This window comes from Taeniopygia guttata, chromosome 1, assembly GCF_048771995.1.
Source record: "Taeniopygia guttata chromosome 1, bTaeGut7.mat, whole genome shotgun sequence".
Taxonomy (NCBI): Eukaryota; Metazoa; Chordata; class Aves; order Passeriformes; family Estrildidae; genus Taeniopygia; species Taeniopygia guttata.
This window is the reverse complement of record NC_133024.1, coordinates 22,019,935-22,040,892: the sequence shown is the minus strand read 5'-3', so window position 1 is coordinate 22,040,892 and position 20,958 is coordinate 22,019,935. Positions and strand designations below refer to the sequence as shown.

Sequence of the window (20,958 nt, the reverse complement as noted above, 5' to 3'; positions counted from 1 at the left end):
CTGTGTCTCTGTCCCAGCTGGCTCTGACCCACGCAGCCTCACCTTCCCCTCACCCTCAGCCATCCCACTCCGTCACCCAGGCCCTGTGTGCCAGCAGGACCTTCCCCCACTTGGGGAAGTGCCATGGGAAGGACAAGATTAAATAAAAATAAATGAGGATGGTAAAATCTGTGTTATTTTAGAGGTAAATTGTGGGAACTCAGAACAAGGGGAATATCTCCCTGTCTGCCCTAGGGCACCCTGACTCCCAAAAAAACATTAACTTTGACTCTCATTCATAGAGAAGACCTCCTAAGCCTCAAAGTAAACTAGAGACCGCAAAAGTGTAAAATAGATTATAAATAGTGTAGAGAGTAGTTTAATATGTCACATGAGTGAGAAATTTAGGTTTTAAGATTTTTAACATATTGTAAATAAGTACAAGATAGAAGATACAGAGTGTTGTCTCAAGTCCCTTTCTTCTTCCTTCTTCTTCTTAGGTTTAAGTAGTATCTTGTAATTAAGTAAAAAAAAGTCCACATTATGAGTCTTTAAGAGTCAGTTATTAAGTTAGAAAGACAAATAATCTAAGTGTCACTTCTTAATTAAATATATTAGTTTTTAATTAAACTTAAAAAAACCTTACAACACAAATTTGTTGACCATTTTTGTACTGTTTTCACACATACAAAATCTAGACACAAACAGTATACTAAAGTCATAATAAAATAACAATAAAACAAAAACCTAAAGACCAAAAAAGTCCTGTACATCTACTTTCTCTAACAAAAAACTACTTCAAGAAGATTTCCCCCTACCAAAATAACCCTCAAGAAGTTACCCAACGTAAAACCCGCAAACTCACAGTAAATCGCTGTTATTTTTGAGGTAAATCTGTCACTTTTGAGGTAGCCCCGCTTTGCGGCCCGCGGCTGCCCCCTGGCGGACAGGAGTGTCGCGGCTGGGCCGCTGTCCCTCGGGCCCAGGGGACACAGGCTGTGCTGCCACTGTCCCGCGGCACCGCAACCGCCGTCCTTGGGAGGAAGGATGGGGACAGGGGCTATCCCAGGAGCATGCTAGAGCAGGGAAGGTCAGGCTGCCCCTTAGCACAAACTCCCCCCACCCACCTTTACCTGTGTGTTCTGCAAGTGAGGGCATTTCATTACCCCCGTCATGGTCACCAAGCAGGGCAAGGCAGTGAAACAAGCCCATGTGACCCCACAACAGATGTGCAAGAGACAGAACCAAGAACTACCTTTGCCCCCCAGGTGAACTCAAGTCTGCCTGTGTCATACGGATACCTCGTCTCCCTGCTGCTGCATTTTGGCTTTACGCATGACTCAAAGCAGGCTGATCTCAGCTCATTTCTGGCTCCCTAAACTGCACCACTCAGCATGCGTATCGGAGCGCCTCATGCCCCTGGCCCCACACTGTGCCCATGGTGCCAGCAAGCGCACCTGTGGCGTGGCTGCCATTCCCTGCAGCCTGCAAGGAGCCCACCTGCCTGATAAGGATGCGTCTCCCAGCAGCACCAGCACATAGAGGGGGGGACCTGGGCAGGCAGGCTGCACCCCTTCTAATTGACTGAAGGAAGAGGAACACTTGAACTTGCCCCAAAAGGAAGCTCAAGCTCCAAGTTCCCCACATTCATTTACTTGCAGAGCTTGCCCAAACCTGCAAGGAGGCATGAGCTTGCAGACAGGCAGCTGGGAGGAAGCAGAATCAGGCCACTGCAAGTCAGCTGGAGGTATTGACCCTTCTGGCAGTTCAGATGCAGACTTTGGGCTCAGCTTAAACATGGCTTTCTTCCCTTCTCCTCTATCTAGAACTGGCCCTTCCCAGCCGTCATTTTCTTCAGCATGACTCATTCCAGCTACAAGTCCATTCAACACGGTCGATCCAGGCCCTGCAAAACTCACCAAGGCAAACTCCATCAGGCCATTCCATACAGGCAATTCCTGGGGATAAATAAACCTAGTATCCAATATCTCATTTTTTGTTTTAAACATACATCAAAATCTATGGAATATTGCAATAGTCCAGTTTATTCCAGGGCAAAGGCTTAAGGCCAAGGCAATGAGCAAGAATCTCTCAAAAACAACTCTCTGCCCTTCAGGTGATGACAGCATTAAGAGCTACTTCTGTGAGATGCACAGAAAGCTCTGGTGCCAAAGCATGATAGTGCAAAGAAAAAAAATCAAAACAAGCTTCCTAATGCAAGTGGACAGAGCAGCTGTCACTGCCATTTTACATGCAGCAAAGCCATGAGCTTTAAGTGCTATGAGTAGTAAGGAAGGAGTGTATGCAAAATGCATGGTGATGTGATCACATAACTGAGAGCTCCACTTTCCAAGCCTCTCACAAATGAGGTTTTTTGGTTAAAAGTTTCCCTGTGATCAGTACATTGGATGAAGTCTGCTCAGCAATGAATGCAAAAAGTGCCACGGAACAATGACAGCTGCAGGTGAAAAGAAAGAAATGCTAGAAGCATGATAATACTTCAACATTTATTTTCACCAAGACACAAAAAGAATTACAACAGTTTTAAACCTCACAAAGCTTTAGAATACTTCACAGTACAGAAATGCTAACTGTGCTTCCTGCTTAGACTAACTAGCAGAGAGGCCTTTCATTCAGGCCTTTATGTCAGTAGGTGCATAAAGCTGTTTGATTTATTTCAGGTACGTAAGAAGTGACAGGAGAAATGTATGGTAGAATCATTCCAGTTTGGTTCAAGACCAGGAAAATCTCCTGAGAGGGATGCTGTGCTGTTGACTGGAAGTCACATTCAACAGATATTGCTCACACCATGTACAGATGTCTGCAGTCAGCCAGTTTGCCATGGTCCCTGTGTAACAGCACAGGGGCTGTGCTAGGCCACGGGGCTCCAAAACAACAGGTACACTGGAGGGGCAGAGAAAAAGAAAAGCAGGGAAGCTGACTCAGGTTTCTGTTAGAAGGCATGGTGCTCTTCCACCCTTCTCTCAGGCTGCTAAATGATTTAGCCAAATGCATAGGTTCAAAATCAGCATCACTTAGGAAGGCTATAAAGCATCAGAATAGCTGATAGCTTCTCTCCATTGACAGTGTATCAGCCAAAGGGCTAATGCATATGTGTGTCTGGTCCAGGGTTATGGCTGCATCCTCATGCAGTAGGATTTTTTTGCCATCCTGCAGTATGACAGTAATGCAGTCTTTCAGGCCACTTCTGCAGCACTTGCATTGCAACACAGAACAAACGACTGCCTGCCCCATGCAGTTAACTTCAGTAATGAACACTACTCCTGATTTTTGGCAACTGAAGTACCAACCTTAGAATCAGAAACTACTGTGTCTTTATTCTGGCTACATTAAATAATGGTTTCACAGGAAGAAAAAAAAGGTATGAATTTGCCCAGTAGAAAATTTAACTGTTTTGGAAAGAAGAGAACATAAATGTTTTCAGTCTTGTATATTTCACTTATATGCATGTTGTCTTTATCACCCAGAACTGCCAAAAACTCTTTTTGGAATAATTAATTTTCAGGAGACAAAAAGGAAAGGGTCTCTATGTACATGGAGGGACTTGGAAACCATTTGTGGCATCGCTATTCAGTCAGTTACACGTGAGCCACAATTAGGATATTTCATGTCTAGGTAGAAAGGGGCTACTCCTCGGTTGTAGTGGACCTGTGAGGGATAGAATGTGATGGGGTCTGGAAATTCTCATACTATGAAGCTATTGGAAGGAACCATCTACGTCTGGGCTAACATGGACACTTTTAAATCCATGTCATAAACCTGATAGTTAAAACAGAAAATGCATTTCAGAGCACCTACACTTTCTCTCTTCGGGTCATCTAAAATCCACACTTCCAGAGAACTGTGGACTAGTTAGACCAGTGGCTGAAACCAGCCATTCAACAGAACACTCAGCTGACCAGCCCACTATTACATACTGCTGTCTGCATGTTTGTAGCTGTGCAGAAGTAACTGGTGACATCTTTCAAGGTAAAGATAGAACAACCCTGTCCCAGCTTACCCAAAATACTGCTGGTGCTCTATTTCATGTAGCAACTTGGAGCTCTTCTGTTCCTGAGTAGCTGGATCCTCCTCTCCCGACAGTCTCAAAAATCTTAGGAATTGAAGTGGGAGATGTACACATGTTCTGAAGGGCACGGACATCTAGAATCACAGCACAAGTCACCCGAGTTCTCAGGGAAACACATCCTCCTTATCAGGACAATTTGCATGCCATGCAATTGATTTATTGGAGCACTTAAAAGGTAGACATTAATGCAGTGAACTTTCTGACCCGTGTATAAATAGAGCCCAGTGTAATCCCAACCACTTTACACAGGATGAAAGAAAGAAGAACTAGAGTTGTTTTAGCTGAGTATGACAAGAGATATCCGTGTCACCCTGGCTACTTTTACACATCATACTATTCCCTCTTCTATTTTCTTAGAGACAAGCTAGAGGGTAGATTTGAGGTATCAATGAAATGAAGGAAAGCTTCTTACGACTAGGTGAGGAGGGGGGAAAGCAGAAAATGTAAAACTCCCATATGCTGTTTTAAAGACAAGACTTACCTTAATACAGCAGTCACAGCAGACAAACCTGAAAGACAAAAGTCTCCAGCATTATCATTTGAGTAAAGCTCAGCAGCTACCAGTATTGCAGCTACAGGGGACATTCCCAAGTCTGAATCCATGATTGTTGCATAATCACTTGATGGCAAAGTGAACAAGCTGAGAACTCCACTATTCAGTTTGCCAATTTTCCTATTTTTGGTAGCTTAAATAATCTGAAATGTATCAACATCCATAGCTTCAAGGCTTTATCTGCAAATGCTCATTACACTTCACCCAGCACTACCACCAGACAGTTGCTCAATTTCCAGTGGTTGTTTACTTGCTGCTTATAATCAATTCAGTGCTTCACAACTGCTTCAAATGGGTTTAAGTGAGCCTTAATGAGCCTGAAGTTCCTTCTCTCACTCTCCCATGAGCAGAAAGCCTCTAACAAATAAGTGGATACAAGTAGGCTCAACTCCTTTCTCAGTCACAAGGTCTGGAGTCCTCAACAGAAGATGCTGGTATAGACCGTCTCTCAGAATTTGTTCAAGCCCTTGACTGAAGTTAGAGCAAATCCTTAGAGCAAAACACAGAGGGTGATCTCAGAGATACTAATTTAATACTAGCACAGGAAATTTGGCTATTGCTGACTTAACACTAAGAGTTAAAACTGAGATACTATTTCAGAGACAAGATTTTCCACCTCCTCCCCAGCTGTAGACACTTCAGCCTGGCTTGTGCAGTAAGGCAAAGCTGCAGGGCTCAGCAACCTGCTCCTAACCCAGCAGTACAACTGATGAATACTGAGAATTCTCAGCAGTGTTCTTTCACTTTTTCTCCCTCCTCATTCAGTCCTTTTGTACCAGCTCACCTGCTGCAGAGGTAACATTTGTAAGGCCATTTAAGAAACATCTGCTTATGGCAGCTGAAACAGATCTGTGGAAAGGAAAGTTATTTGTGAATGCAAATGGGAAACATCTTTGTACCAAGAATATCCACTGCCTGCCAAAAAGCAAGCATGTAAACAAACCTTCTAAAGGCTTTAGATTCATATACAATAACAGAGGTCCAATAAAGGATAGCAAAGACACAGGAATTAAAAGCTAAAAAGGCAAAAAAAATCTTACTTGTAGGTCAGTGTTTTTATAATGCAAAGGTTTGGGGCAGCTGCCAGACAACAGGAGTTTAAAGAAAGGCTCTTGAGCAAACAATAGCTGTATTGTGCAAGAGTGTAACAGTAGCCAGTTAAGAGAGAAGGAAGAAGAGAGACATTCTTTGAGGTAGACTGCAGCAATCCCAAAGAGATTAAATCAGGGCAAATTTGAATTCAATCCTGAAGCAAAAAATGAGTCATAAGGAAACTGATGAGTCGCTTGAACTTTATAAAAAAGAGCACATTCATACACAGCTGGCAGTCAGAAGTGATATTATCTTGAGAAGTAGAACTTGAGAAACCTAAAAAAACAGCAGTGGATAAGAAAGCCATTTTAGATTAGTCATAGAGCAGGCAAATTAAAGCAGGGTCAGTAAGGTGAGAAGAAAACAAGGATTCAGTCTCAGGAGCATCAGATAGCTTGTGGAAGTAGCATGGCTCTGCTAGTAGAACCTTTGACTCTGTCCATACTGCTAAATAAATGAGGGCAAAAAAGTGACCCAAAAGCCAAGAAGCACAGACTTCCTCACATCTGTGTTGCAAAGGGCCTGTACTCAGGACATCTGCTCTGGAGGAGTGGTTGCCACACTCCCTCTAAAGGAGACTCGGGGATAAGGCAGAAGTTGATACATGTGAACAATCAACAGTCCTGAGCTACACAGCTCCTTCCCTGTCCCCCTCATTTCCCCCACCTTCATGTCCACTTGGTAAGGTGGTTTGAGTCAGCACAACTCTGGTGTGGGAGCCTGAATGAAGTGCCTTTGTTTCACTGTTTAGGAGTACCAAATTCCAGCTATTTACTGTGGGATTTCAGAGCTGACCAATGGCCATGGCAGTCAGCTCTCCTTGCATGGAAATCAGAAGCAAGGCTCCTTGCAAGAAGCAACAAGCAAAGGCTGGGCTACTTTCTAGGCAATTTATACACCTTAAGCTAGATTAGAAGCCATCACTGCACAAAAAACACTGAAAAGCTTTTCCAGCCTAGGGCCAAACTCAAATCAGCTGTTATGAACAGGATAAACTGAGGCAGAGGGTGTCTCTGCAGTTCAGCACAGAGGGCCACGAAAACAGCCAGCTTTTGAAAAGGCAAGGGCAGCACAAAGAGAAGGAGGAGAAACATACCTCTGGTCTTAGAAAGACACCATCACTACCTCCTTGGAAGAGGCCTTGCACTTCAAGCACCATCATTGCATATCTAGTTGCAATCAGCTCAGCAATGGTTGGTGATGGACACTTGGTAGGAAAGGGACAGTCCTATTGAAAGGCAGAAGTCAAACATCAGATAAAGTTGAAGAAAGCAGTTCCCTTTGGGGAGGTTATCTCAAAATCGGGTCCCAAAGGATCAGGAGGATTTTTGTCCAAAACCTCATTTTGCTTGTGATGGAGAGTATCAGGTGACTCTGACAACACCAGCAGAGAAACTACTACAAACATGTGAGTGGTTGCTACAGTTTTCAAGCAGATTCCTTTGAGACATTTTACCCTTTGGAATAGGCCACAGAACAGATGCCACCCTGGCCTCTCCTGGATACAAAATTCCTTTCCACAGCACAACTCTCTCTTGCCTTTCTCATTCCCAAGACCTATTGGCCCCATACAAATGGAAGCTGTGGTCTCATGGTCACCCAGGAGAGACAGCAGTGCTTTAATCCCCAACACACCTGCATCCCCCCACCACGCTGCTGAACAAAGAGGCATCAGAGAGGTCAGAGACTTGCCAAGGTGGGGCAAGGAGGAATGCAGAAGGAAAGAAAGAGACAAGAGCACAACACACCTTGTCAGGTGTGGCCATAATTCATTCTACATATATTATACATTTAAAAATCACTAATGCTGTGCTATCCACATTTTGTTAACTACTTATTGTCCCTTACTGCAGCTTAAAAGATACTTGTGAGCATATCAGAATCCAGAGAAAGGGAATGGACATGAAGAAAGCAGGATAGTTCTACTGTCAATTACAGTCTGCTTGAGGAAGCCTTGATGGACACTTTTAAGTAATGTAATGGTATTTCCCTCTTCTTTTATGAGGAACAACTTTATTTCATGTCATTAAAAGAGGGAAGCCACCACAAGGACACTACAGCACCCAGTCTTCTCTTAAGATGTCTCCAAGGAGAGAATAACATACCAGCTTCAGAGGGGTGTACCATATATCCCAAGACAAAACCCACCGAGCATGCTTACTGCTTTCATGAGGATCAAGGTGCAAGTCATTACCAGATACATCAGACCAGGGTTTCTTGCTGACATGTTGGACTTACAAGTTTCTTGCTTTGAAGGCCTCTCTCTAAAGATTTGGACCTTCCTCTGTAAGGAGGCAGCTGCTGTTGGCCAGTGCTCAGGAAACACTTTGGTTTAATGTCTCCTGGTGTGGGTGCACTCATGGGGGGAGTGCAATTTGCAGCAAGACCTGGATAGGAAGAGAGAGTTCTAGGGTGCAGAAAACCACTGTCAGTTTCCAAGTATTCACCCTGAGGGCTGGACACTCAAAAGCACAACAATGCCTTCTGAAGGTAGCAAGGCTTACATCTCTCCCACTCCAACCCATCTGCTCAGATCACATAAAAAAGCAGAGGTTACAGTAATTATGCTTGTCAGTAGGCACTGATGAGGCTTCATTAGCACCATTTAGTTTAATAAAATGAAATGCTGCACTTTCTACTTGAATATTCAAACCACTCATTTAGCTTTTACTGCAAATTCCAAGTCAGGCCTTTGGGGATATGCAATCATTGTTTTGAAGCTGCAGGAGCTACACAAGCTTCAGTCAACTGCAGAGAAATTATTTTATACGGGCACCTCTCCAGACTCTTTATTTAGTATTGGAACTTCTGCAAAGTATCTCCAGGTGAATTAAAGAAGTGTGCATTGAGCCCAGCCCAAGGGTCTGGGAGCCCATCAGGCCACTGGCTGTACTTTGTCACCCGGTTTAGATGTGCAGCCAGAAGAGCACTGACCTGTGCTGATGCAGGATGGCCTGGTGGAGGAAAGGCAGGTGCTGGCAGGCAGCTTGGGAGTGGTTTCCTGTTGACCAGAGGACAGGATGTTCATAATCTGCATGTAAGAGACACACCAAGGCCACTTCATCAGAAGTACTCCTGCCTAACAAAACCCAGGACACCCACGACTGATCAGAAATGTTCAAGGCTCAGCCAGAAGTGGAGCACAGAGAAAAAAAATCAGTGGGGTACATTTAGAATCTTTCTGTTTCTTCTTGGAATATAAAGTTCATTGCCTCTACACTCCATAGCTAGGAAATTCCAGCCAAGCTAGTAAAGTTTCCAATTCACCTCTTCTCTCTTGCCCAAGTCCAATAGTGGATACCAGTACTAAAGTTGCATCTGTTCGGGAGCCAACTTTGCATGATCATCCCCACACAACCCATGGAATACATTGGAACCATTTTCTTGGCTCCAGCTCACACATAGCAACTGGAGAACAGCTCAAGAGACTGTGACTAACCCAAATCATTAATTCAACTCAAACTCAATGCTTTATCTCAACAGCATTATTTCTACCTTGTCTAGAAAAGCAAAAACCAAATTTGATTATATTAGTCTCCATATGAAAATCCTTCTAGTTCAGCAGTAATGCATCAACCACAATGCTGAACATTCTTCTAAGTAGCTCAGACTGAGCAAATATAGCTAGCATTTTCTGCTTTTATAATTCATATCTGTTTTCCTCAGTTGGGCAACTGCATTTCATGCAAAAATATTTACAGAAAACAGATTCCTGCTTGTATGCCAGAGCATCTGTGCTAGACATGATGTGTTAGGGCTTAAGTTCTGTTCCACAGAATTTCGGAATATGCTCAGACTGAATCCCAGCACCAAGCAGTCAAGCTTTTCATGACAGAGCCAGGAGTTAAAGAACCCAAAGACTGTGTATTGGGGTTTCCTGAAGAACAGGGCTCCCAAAATAATTCAACAGACAGACAAGTAGGAATTCACCCATGAAGTTCCTTCCTCAAAATACATCATTAAGTTTTCCTTCCATGAGCTCACATACCACATGAAATCAAAATACATCAATACATCTAGCATCAAATGCCTCACTGTGAGGTAAGAGTGGAAATATTCTGGTCCACATTGGCCAGAGTCCCATGCTATTATAACTTCTGCAGGATCTACTTTTAAGAGACCAGAGCAGATTTCAGTTCTGTAGAATCATAGAATATCCTGAGTTGGGGCCCACAAGGATCACCAAAGTTCAACACCTGCCCTTGCACAGGGCCACCCCAAGAGTCACACCATGGGCCTGAGAGCACTGTCCATATGCCTCTCAAGTTCTGTAGGCTTGGTGCTGTGACCACTTTGCTGACAAGACAGTTCCAGTGCCCAACCACCCTGCAGGTGAAAAACCTTTCCCTGATAACTAACTTAAACCTCTGCTGATTCAGCTTCGGGCCATTCCCTTGGATGCTGTCTCTGGTCAGAAATAAGAGATCAGTACCTATAGGTTGCAGTCATGCCACAAACAGAAGTGTTGGACGATGAAATGAGCTTCTGTAGAGGAAAGGACTTCAGTGAACCCAGTAGTACCACATTTGTTCATTTTTGAGACAATTTTTCCTACACCAGGATTTGTTCCTGCCCTTCCAGGCTATGTATATGCTTGCAGGTCTAGTTCCTGAAGTATGCATGCTTCTCCATAGCCCTTTCACCTAAAGCCTTACCTCAGCTCCTGCTCCCAGCTGCTGTGTTTTAGTGTTGGCAGTTTTAAACTCAGTACTGGCATCTTGGAGATGTAAGAAATTGTCGCTTGGAGAGTTCAAGGCAGTATTTGATGCCACAAGCGTTTCTGCAGGAGAGAGGGAGAACAAAAAACTCATACTCACAGACTAGATGAGACAGAGCTGGGACAAGAAAATGATACATTTGTATACCTAGACATTGGAAATTAAGATTTAGCCTGGTGTTGTCCTGGTAGTTATGTAGTTTTTTATCCTTAAGTGATGGAAAAAATCTTGTAATTTCACTTAGTGGACAGACAAATGTGAACATTCATAAAAACAAGGGCAAGTTGAAATATCTTTTGAGTTTTATTAAACTACAAACAGATTTTTTAGAAATAACTATTCATATGCCACACCTGCTCTATTACACAAAACTTGTATTTCTCCCCACCCCTTACATTACAAATGTTATTGAAAAGATAAGTGGGCTTTCATTTCCAAGGCCATCTATTATTTTTAGCCAATGCCGACTTCACTTGCTTGCTTGCTAGGTCACTCTATAGCAGGTACCTTTGAGACTGCCCCTCTTTTCCTGTGCTGTTGCTGCTGCCCAAACCTTCAGTGGCTGTTTTATTTCCTCCATGAGCTGTTCATGACACCTGGGCTCCTGTGGCACACACTGTTTCAGCTGCACCTTCAACATCTGCAGGCAAAGCATAGCACCACAAAGAGCCATTGGACAGAGCAAGGAGACCAGTGGTGACAGAACAACTGCATCAGCAATGGCACTGTTTTACAAGTGCTTGTCACCCAAGGGGGTGCTGGACCCTGCACATGAGGCAGCCTTCAGCACTATGCATAGTAGAGTAACTTAGTTACTCTCAAATTTGAAATCAAGAACTCCAGGAGCTCTTTCAAGACCAAAAAATGTTGCAAATTAAAGAAAAAGTAGAGGAAGTAGGAAGATTAGTCACCTTTCTTCTACAAAGATGTCAACTCCCATTTTTCTAGTACCATGTTTGGCAGGAGGGTCTATTCAAAAGTTAAGTATGGTTAATATAACTCCCTTGCCAGTAGCTAAAGTATTAGCTTTATATTGCTTCAAAATGTCCTGTTACCTCCAGAATTACCTTGTTTTGCTATCATCAGATACAGCACCAGGTCACCTACCGGCTTTAGATGAGACTTGAGAGCAGCTACCTCAACTTTGGGGGCCTCGTGCTTTTGCTTGATGGTCACCTGAAAGACCAGAAATGATGCTTAAGAAATAGTTCTTTCTCTGCTCCCTAAACACTCTGCACAGTGAATGATACAAGTCAGGATTTGGAAACAGGGGAGATGGGGAAGGCCCTAAAAAACACAACCAAAAAGCCCAAAACAAACAAAATACCCAAAACAAACAAAAAAACCCACCTCAAAAAAAAAACCAAAAAAGCAACCAAACTAAAACAACAACAAAAAACCAAAACAAACCACACCAAACAAACACAACCCCCCCACAAAGCAAACAACCAACCCCCCAAACAAAACAAGGAGTGGAAGTGTGGAATAATGATGTTTCCTTATATGGGGTTTTGGTAGGGAAAGATTTGCCTGTGGCAAACCAGAGGCAATCAGAAGTACTGCACAGCCCTTAAAGGCTTGCACAAGGAGCACAAAGCCTTCTAGCCCCATCTGCTCTGAGAAGCAGCTAGAAAACAATGCACTCAGATATTAATGTCAGGAGCGATCCCAACAAGCACCACGGTCACATCATATTCATCAGTAAAATCTCAGCGCCAGGGAGGAGAGCAATTGAACGGGTTAACAGGAACTGTAGCAGCAGGCAGAGTCCCAGAGACTGGCATACAGCCTGACATAAACTAGGAACAACAGCAAGAGAGAATTGCAGGGCAGATATTCATGTGAAGCATCAAGCCCTGTGCTTGCTGCAAAGGGGAGAACTGACAAAAAAGTCAATTGCACATGCATGGCTTTAGCTGCCTTGTTCACTTATTCATATTTTGAGGCTGTGCCATTTACTTTCACTTGTGTGTACAACTTCAGAACACATGGGAGTGCAGGTAGGACAACACTACAGCTCCCCACACTAGCTGTGCTTTCATACATTAGCAAATTAGACCACTGTTTGCTAGAGAAGCTTTAAAATAGCTTTGGAGATGGGGAAATCCTAGTTTAAGAGACTTCACAAAGACCTGAGTAGTAGCACTCTGCTTTCTTTCAGCATTTCTGACTGCTACTCTTCAAACATGTTTGTACTTCTCGTGGACCAAAGGAAGAGTTGCTAAAAAGAAAAAAGGGAAAGAAAAATAAAAGAAAAAAAGAAAATCAAGACCCAAATCATCCTGCCACCTTGAGTTACAGTCCTGTACTGCACAGTGCATTAATACATAGTACATTGCAAGGAATATAAGCTAGTTATGATGCACCATCTCTTTACCAATACTATTAATTTATATATCCATCAAGATACCATTTGCAAACATGACATAGCATTACCTGGAGGCTGGAGCCACTGTCAAGCCAAGCACGAGCTGGGATTTTATAGAGGTGCATGGCTTAGCTGAAACTTTTAAATCTACTACACTCTAGCAGCACCAACAAAGAGGGAAAAAAAGCTGCTGTCTAGTGCAGTATGCAAAGTTTTCACTTTTTGTAACACTGCTCTTGATTACAAGAAGAGTTGTGTTTCATCTTCTGCCAAGACGTCTGTTTGCAAAGCACACCAATGCCACAAGGCCTTGTGCCAATGTTTTAGAACTGCTCATCATTCCCAGCTCAAGCTGCAGCAAGCAAAGAGCATAACAAGCCTTTAGAGACACCCCAGACATTTTTTGTATCTGGTCATCTTCACTAACCAAGTGATGAAGTGCACTGCCCAGAGGTCTCTGCCTTAGGCTGAGCAGAGAACTGTCTCAAAAGTGCTTCTGCACTTGCACGCACACAAGAAGCACTGGTGAAAATAGGAAGATTGGTAATCTTTCTTCTACAAAGATGTCAACTCCCATTTTTCTAGTACCATGTTTGGCAGGAGGGTCTTTTCAAAAGTTAAGTATGGTTAATATCACCCCCTCCCTAATACAAACCGGTACTTAAAGTATTAGCATGTGGGAAAGCAAAGCAACAAGTAAAGGTCCCAGGCACAGCTCAGCTCAAGTGTCCAAGGTGGAAAGCACAAGGAACCAAGACTGTATTCCATGAACCTGTTGTGCACAGGACAGAGAAACTGCTACAGGGAAGCGAGTGGTTGACCCTGGAGGGAGAAGAGGTTTACTGTCCCGAGTCATGAAACTGTGGCTACTCCTGACTTAAAGTTACTGGCAATTAAGTACTTGGGTGGACAAACAGGGTGATCTAATGTTGAGCTGCAGCTCAGAGGGAGCCCCAGACATTTCTGGACTTTGATGTACCTTTGAAAAAGACACACCTTTGGAGAAGAGGTCTCAACACATACTGCTCAGAAAGGAAGTAAAGCAGAAGTTTCCAAAGCTGTCTGCTGACTCCAGTCACTCACCTTCCGCAGGGTGTACCTCTTGTGCTGAATGTCATCCAAAAGCAGCTCATAGGGAGAGCGAATCTGTTCCTTTGGAGATGCGCAACACCGTGGTTGCTCAGCAACCTTGCGCAGCCTCACACCAGCCTGCAGCTCACAGATGACACTGGGCCCCAGAGATGCCTTGGAGAAACCAGCAAGGGCCAAGTCAGTAGCTGGCTAGAACTCACAGAGCAGCATCCCCTCCCTCCATGTAACAGGGCACCCTTAGCAGCTGAAGTCATTCAGAAACACAGAATTGTGTCCTTAACATGCCCTTCTACTAACTTCCAGATCAGAGTGCAGTACCAAAGCAGAGAATTGCTTTTATTTGCAGAAGTTAATTTACAACAAGGAAAATCATAGCTGGCTCACCAGGCCAGCTATTCCCAAAATTTGACATTAACATTAAGGATGTACTGCAGCAAAATACAGCTTTTGCTGCCAGGTGAATAAATAGACTCATTTTCTTTCTGCAAGTGCTCCAGGTGCCAGAGTGTTTTCCTGTTACTGGTTCCTAGGAATCCCAAATCTCACCATTAAAATCCTCCAAATTTTTGGAAAACCAAGGGTTAAATTGTCCAGAAACAAAAGAGGAAAACAAGTAGACAAGGGATCTCATACTTAACAGCAGCATAGGTTAGCAGTCTCAGCCTAGAGACACAAGCTAAAAACCCTGACATCTGCTCATCCTGTTTCTGTACTAGTATCTGAGGATGTTCAGGCATGCAGCATAATCCAACAAAAGCTAAAGACACGGAAAAAAAAGAAGTAATCAACTCAATAGCATGTTTAGACAATATTGTAATGGAAGTGCTAAATCAACAGCTTATCTAGATCCCAGTGGCAAATTGAGTAAGAACAAGTCATTGTATTATAAACAGTGAAAGGGAAGCAAAACATTTTAGAAAACTGCCTCAGAACAAAGTATCTGTCTTAGGCTTCTCTCTGTTTTCTACTTACAGCATGAAGCATCTTCTCTCTACTTATCCCTTCAGATATCTTGGCATAATTACACAAGAGTCTTACGCAAGCTATGACTGATGGTTGCCCTCAAGAAGGCAGGTATTTTTGTTGGATTGTTTTAGCCTGGATTTGGTAGTCATACCACAACTCCAGAAAAGCAGAACTCTCAAAGAATGACCAAATACTTGCCATGCCTCCTAGGCTACATTTAATACTGTGTAGGAGAACACACAGAAGTGTCTGAGCAAACTCATCAGTACTAGCGACTTTTGAAATAGCTTACCCCAAGACATTTGCACTTTATAGAGTTGTATTTCACATGGTGGCTGAACTTGACAGAGAAACATGACCTGAAGAGAGACTTCTCTGCTGTAATACTGCCACATTAGTTCGGGGACAAGAATCACCTTCAGCTGACCCTTTCAGAGCAACTTACACACCCAAAACATTTTTCAGATGTTGGTGACATTATCATTCATGCTTTTATTTCCCTACTGACTGGATTACTGCAATTACTCTATTTTTGCCATCCCATGTATTGTCAAAAGCCACCTTAACTTTCCACAATCTATGAAGTGCAACACAAAATACTACAACACTCTAAACCCATTAGGTGATTGCTAAGACAGCTGTGTTTCTAACACATCTCACTGCATAGATTTCAAGGTGAACATCAACTTGGGACATGTAAGCTCTGCTGAAACTGTTCAACACTGCATGCTGTCAGGCTGTGGTCTGCATTTCAGAAGATCTGTTTTGTATCAGTCAGCATGAAAAAGTGTGGTCCATAGAACACGTTACCTGCTTAGCACCACTCAAGACATCAGCTCTAAGTGTGGGACCCCAGAGAAGCTGGCATCCTGGTTATTTTAAATGCAAGAGATTGTCAGAGCAATGCAATCAGCTGGTGCTTAGGGACTTGGAAACTAGAGGCAGAGTATTTGCAACAGACATCCAGTTTTTGGAATTCATGCCTCCTGAAGGAGCAGAGGCCAAATACACTGGCCTTCAGGCCACACAGCAAAGCCCACGTATTTATTCATGTATTCCCTGCAGAAAAGAGCTACAGCAGTTGATGAGTTTGTGGTTTGAGATAGCTTGCCAGTTTATTTTAATAGATCACAAAATTGAGAATCTGCCCAAACACACATTTCACAAACATTTTCATACGAATAGTTTGAGCACGCTTCAAAGTAAGTGCTATTTAGACAAAGGGAGTCAGTCCACAAGTCTCTCGGGGCTTGCTGTTTGTCTCCACAGACTCCAGACTACAGAGCATTTGTTTATGCTGGGCAGAGCTCCAGCCTGAAGAGCTATTTGTTTCTGATTGAGCCCTGACTGTGTAGAGCCTTGAAAAAAGCACAGTAAGTTGCCCTTCCCTGCCCCAAACACACAGTCCAACATCTATGGAAGCACAGAAGACAAAGAAAGGCAGTGCATAGAAGGTAGGAGTGACACCTCCTCACCCTCCTTCACTCTGTTGTTTGAGCTGCTGGAGCTGCACAACCACAAAGATGGACAGTGCTACTGGCCTTCAGTCCCTGCCAGTCCTGACCAACAGAGATCCCACATAATAAGAGTGAACTAGTCTACCCCAGGATTATCAAGAATGGAAGAGTTTTCAGTCCAGCTATGAGAAAGGAACGGATTACTTTTGGCAGGTGTCAGTTAGTGCCAAGAGCTAGAATTTGGGGCTCATTTGTGGAAAGAAACAGCCTGCATAATTACTTGTGGGCATTTACTCCAAAGACTGCCTCCAACTTCATTTTTAGAAGTGGTTTCAGTTGGACCACAAAGACAGTCTTTGGGTAGAATAAAAGCCCATGTGAGGTTGACATATTAAATAGTTTAACTTCAACTTCACTCCCCAGCTTGTTTTGCAAACAAGTCTTTAACTACTCAGGCTCCTGAACAACCTAAGTAATTCAATTTGTGCTCATGCTCTATTTTTCACAGAAGAATCAATGGAAAGCCTCAGAGAGCCAATGCTGACCAAAAAAACCCCAGCCCCCAATAATGAAGAAAAATCTCTTACATCTTGGGCTTTCTTCTTTTTCATGGGATTTTCCATCCAATATTCCATATCCATTTTTCTCAGTCTCTGAGAAAAGTAAGCATATGAGGTCATCACTCTACACTCCTCGGTGATTTCCTGTCTATCCAGCATAAATTACTACTGTTTATCTGAAAAGCCAAGAAGCTCCAAACACTTAAACTTTCAAACGCTACAATAAATAAAAATGGTCCAGAGACAACAGCTATTCACATAGTGAAAACAGAATTTCATCCAGGTGCTCCATTTCTAGTGCAATGAGAAGGTTACTTTAGAACTTGGTGAGTGTGTGAAGGTAGAGGGAATAGCAGCTAATGGGTAATCCTAAACATACCTCTTTGGAAGTCTGGATGAAGGTCACAAGCTCCTGTAGTTCCATATATTCAATAAACAGATTCCTACAGGTCATTTCATAATGGCTGGTAGCCTCAGAAGGCTTGGACAAGTGCTCCTCACAGACCTGAAAGAAGTACATCTATTTAAAAAAGATCTTGAAATTTAAAAAAAAACCCCAACATGGTAGGATGGAATAAAACAAGATTCTGTTTCCTCAATCCATGGTTAAAAATCATCTTCTTCACTTACATTGTTTTATTATTGCAGACACAGAAGAACAAAGAAGGAAGATATTCAATCTTTTACGTACAATAATGGAAGTAGGTGTGTAATTTGTTTATCTTGTTTTCCATAAAGTGTGCTTTGAAACAAGCACCTGAAAGGGGAAGCTTCCAGTTCAAAGAACAACCCACAGCAGATGGAGTCACTTGCCCTGTTCTTTTTCCCTGCCCTGATCAGACAGAGGGATGGGGATTTTCTCATACCTTTAAATTATGGCTGAGAGGAAAATATCTGTTTGATTTAAGACATTCAAATCCCAGCCTTTGCAAAAGCCAAATACTATGGAAAGGGAAGTTTTTTAATATCCACAGTGTTCTAGGTAATGAATTTGGAAACTGTGTACAGCAGGACTTTGTACACACAATTGTGGGAGAGCCATACTCAGTCTTCCTTCTTAATTCTTTTCCATGGGCACTTACAAACATCTTAAATAGTCTTGCCTTTTCCCTCTGATGGAAAAGCCAATGTTCCCTCTCTGTCCTCCAACAGGCCACCCAGCTTTCTCTCAGAAATAGTCTTGTCTCTTGGTCAACAGCACTGTTCCATCAACTCCCCTAAAGCTGCTATATTTACTAAGAGGGAAGAAGGAAACCTTGATAACATCCTGCAGGGCGACTGGTGGTTTTGTTGCCTTGTCATCCAGCTTCAACATGAGCCACAGCAGTTTCTCCAAAGGATCGCTCAGTTCTCGCTCCATTTGGCTGTTGATTCCCCAGTCCAGGGCTTCATAGATCACCCTTCCCAAGTACTCCAACAGCTACAGACAAAGACCAAGGAAGCAATACAGCACAAAGTGTTGTGGAGAACATCACAGCTCTTATTTTCCAGCCATGTGTGCATAGTCCTCTGCTCCTGAGGACTGAGCACATCTCTCAGGATGAGAAATATCCCCCCCGCCCCCAACATTTAAGCTGGTTTACAGTTTTTAAATGGCCTTAACTGGTACCTCTAAGATATCTGTCATTAGGACAACAAGAGTGTGGCCTATGCCACAGTAGACAGCATCTGTGCACATTGTTTCCTAGTCCCATTGTCTTACTTGAGTTCAGTCCAAGCACCTTTTTTTCCTGTTCCAGGTTGCAGAGGAGTCACTCTCATAGCAAATTCAAGCACCTTGATACTTTCCCAAGACACCTGCATCTCCTGAGCAGGTTTTCTACTACAACAGGATTGTACCTGCACACACAATGAAGGAAAAGACACAGGCTTACCTTGTCCTCTGACTGCTGAATGTTGCCAACATCTGAAAGGGAAAAACAAGGGTCAGGGGAGAAAGAAAGCTGTACAGGCATTGACAACCACCGTTTAGAACCCTTTTTAAGAGAGGGGAAGAGGAAGCATTGTTTTTAATAAGGTAACTAACTCCTCTGACTAAAGTCAGTCCTACGTGGGGAAAGTAGGCCTGTGTTTGGGGAGTCCTGGAAAACACCATAGGAGACTCATGTTATTGTGAACATTAGCCAAAGTAACAGCTACTGCATTTTGCTGTTTGCTAATTGATATCCAATCTCCAGGGGAGACACAGGATCTTTGTCTTTATTCTTCACTATCCACTCTAGTCCATGAAGAGTTAGCCTAGCACTGACCTCTGCTGCAGCCCAGCCCTACATAACACAGAGTTATTACCACTTGCTGGGCTACACAAAAAAAGGGAAAGTACCAAACATAAATCTGCTGCAAGAGTTACCATAACAAAGGAACCATACACTGGAAGATGAATAGAGCAGTACATATAACAAAGCCTCAGACTATTTATTTCAAATAACATTAAGTAGTAGAAGGCTTTCATCACAGCTATTCCCTAGAACCAAATGATTCAATAGAGCACTATTAGATAATTTAGTAGGTCATACATGTATATTATCACTCACCTACAGTCCTCTGAAATGAAGTACAGGCAGGAGAATAGCTTCATGACAACATACCCAGAAAAGAGAGGGGGAAAGAAAACCAAAACAGGCAGAGGAAATGAAATTTCCTCTACTTTGTCCTCACATTTCAGAACCCTTGGCATCTGCAGGTACCTATGCTCTTACCAGACTTGTGGTAGACCTTGAAGGAAGCAGTACCATCAGCATGGATAAAGATGCTCTCAGAACCCTTTATGAACACAGAATGGAGAGGTGGGCTGTGGGCCAGCTGCTCTATTTTCCTGCAACACTGAAAGCAGATAGCCCAGGCTTGCTCCTCACTTAAAGCATGTTCAAAACACCTCAGAAGCTCAGCTACAGAGACCTTTGTGATCCTCTGCTCACACCCTGGAGGCTCCATTCTTCCTTTCACCTCTAACCTTCACTTTTAGCCTAGGGAGCTTAAAACTTCCTTTTCCAGGCTGGGCAAGTTTTCACAGCAGCTCTTTATCAGTACTAGCTCTTGATTTGCTCTTATCTCTCTTACCTACAGGTGCAACCAATTATGCCAAATTTTGCTCTTTTTAAAGGCACATGACTTTATCTGTATTTGTAAGAGATTTCTTAAAAGACTAGAGTAAGTGTACAACAAAATGGAATCCAAAGAAGGTAAGAGTGTACAAAAATTGTGCTCCATTTAACTAGTTTCTAACAAATATATTAATTACACCAACGTTTGCAAGTAGAAAAAGAGTACATTCAACTTCAGGCAGGGAAGGAAAGAGGCAGGAAATGTCTTGTAGTTGAGGGAGAAGAACTCGGAACACCACAAAAATTATTTTGATAGGAAACTATTCCAATAGCACTAATAAATTACAGCAATCAACTCCTTGGGGCACCTGCAGTGGGCCCCAAGGAGCAAGTGGGCCCCTCTCACAGCAAATTCCAACAGCAGGGGCTGTGAGCATGGAGCGATTGGGATGGCCAGGAGGGTACCTGGGACACAGGCAGCAAGGCCCTTCCTTGCCCAGAACGCCGATATCCCAGAATCACAGGATCAGTTGGGTGGGAAAAGATCTCTGAGATTATTGAGTCCTACCTGTGACAAACACCAGTGTCAGCTACACCCTGGCACTGAGCGCCACGTCCGCTCTTTCCTCAAACACCTCCGAGTACAGTGACCCCGTCACCTCCCTGGACAGTCCATTCAGTGTCTGATCACCCTTTCTGTGAATACACTTTTCATTATGTCCAACCTGAACCCTCCCCGGTGCATCTTCAGACTCTATCGTCTGGTCTGGATATGAATTGCTCCAGCTGTGAAGCCGATACCGAGGCTTTTTCAGCGCTTTGGGGGCTGTGTGTGACACGGGAGGGCACAGCTGAGGGCTGGGGACTGGGGTCATCCCTAGAACACCCCTGCACCGCCCCACTGCTGCTGCTGCGCTGGCTCACCACGGCCACAGCTCCCGAGGCACACAGTGGAGAACTGCGAGGTTAGAAAGTGTGAATAACACTCATTATTTATAGTTATTTCCCTTCTCGCTTATGGCATTTGGGAATGCAACGC

General features: G+C 43.4%; 1 protein-coding gene across 3 annotated transcripts; it reads right to left on the bottom strand.

Moving 5' to 3' along the window:
* Window positions 1-2,472: 2,472 nt before the first annotated feature.
* Window positions 2,473-20,794, bottom strand: LOC115493776 (protein spire homolog 1). 3 transcript variants are annotated; one of them, XM_072925035.1, is made up of 16 exons: window positions 20,488-20,794; window positions 18,750-18,781; window positions 18,131-18,295; window positions 17,255-17,380; window positions 16,903-16,968; window positions 13,884-14,045; window positions 11,540-11,608; window positions 10,940-11,072; window positions 10,370-10,494; window positions 8,649-8,745; window positions 7,953-8,101; window positions 6,811-6,942; window positions 5,407-5,471; window positions 4,551-4,578; window positions 4,001-4,143; window positions 2,473-2,883 (listed from the first exon to the last, which is right to left on the bottom strand). In XM_072925035.1, the coding sequence occupies exons 3-16, from the start codon at window positions 18,233-18,235 to the stop codon at window positions 2,712-2,714; spliced, it is 1,572 nt and encodes a 523-aa protein (XP_072781136.1). In that variant the 5' UTR covers window positions 18,236-18,295; window positions 18,750-18,781; window positions 20,488-20,794; the 3' UTR covers window positions 2,473-2,711. The 3 variants fall into 3 exon arrangements, with proteins under 3 accessions (XP_072781136.1, XP_041571814.2, XP_072781132.1); XM_041715880.2 differs by having other exon boundaries at window positions 20,645-20,786; XM_072925031.1 differs by lacking the exon at window positions 20,488-20,794 and adding an exon at window positions 19,575-19,824.
* Window positions 20,795-20,958: the final 164 nt, after the last annotated feature.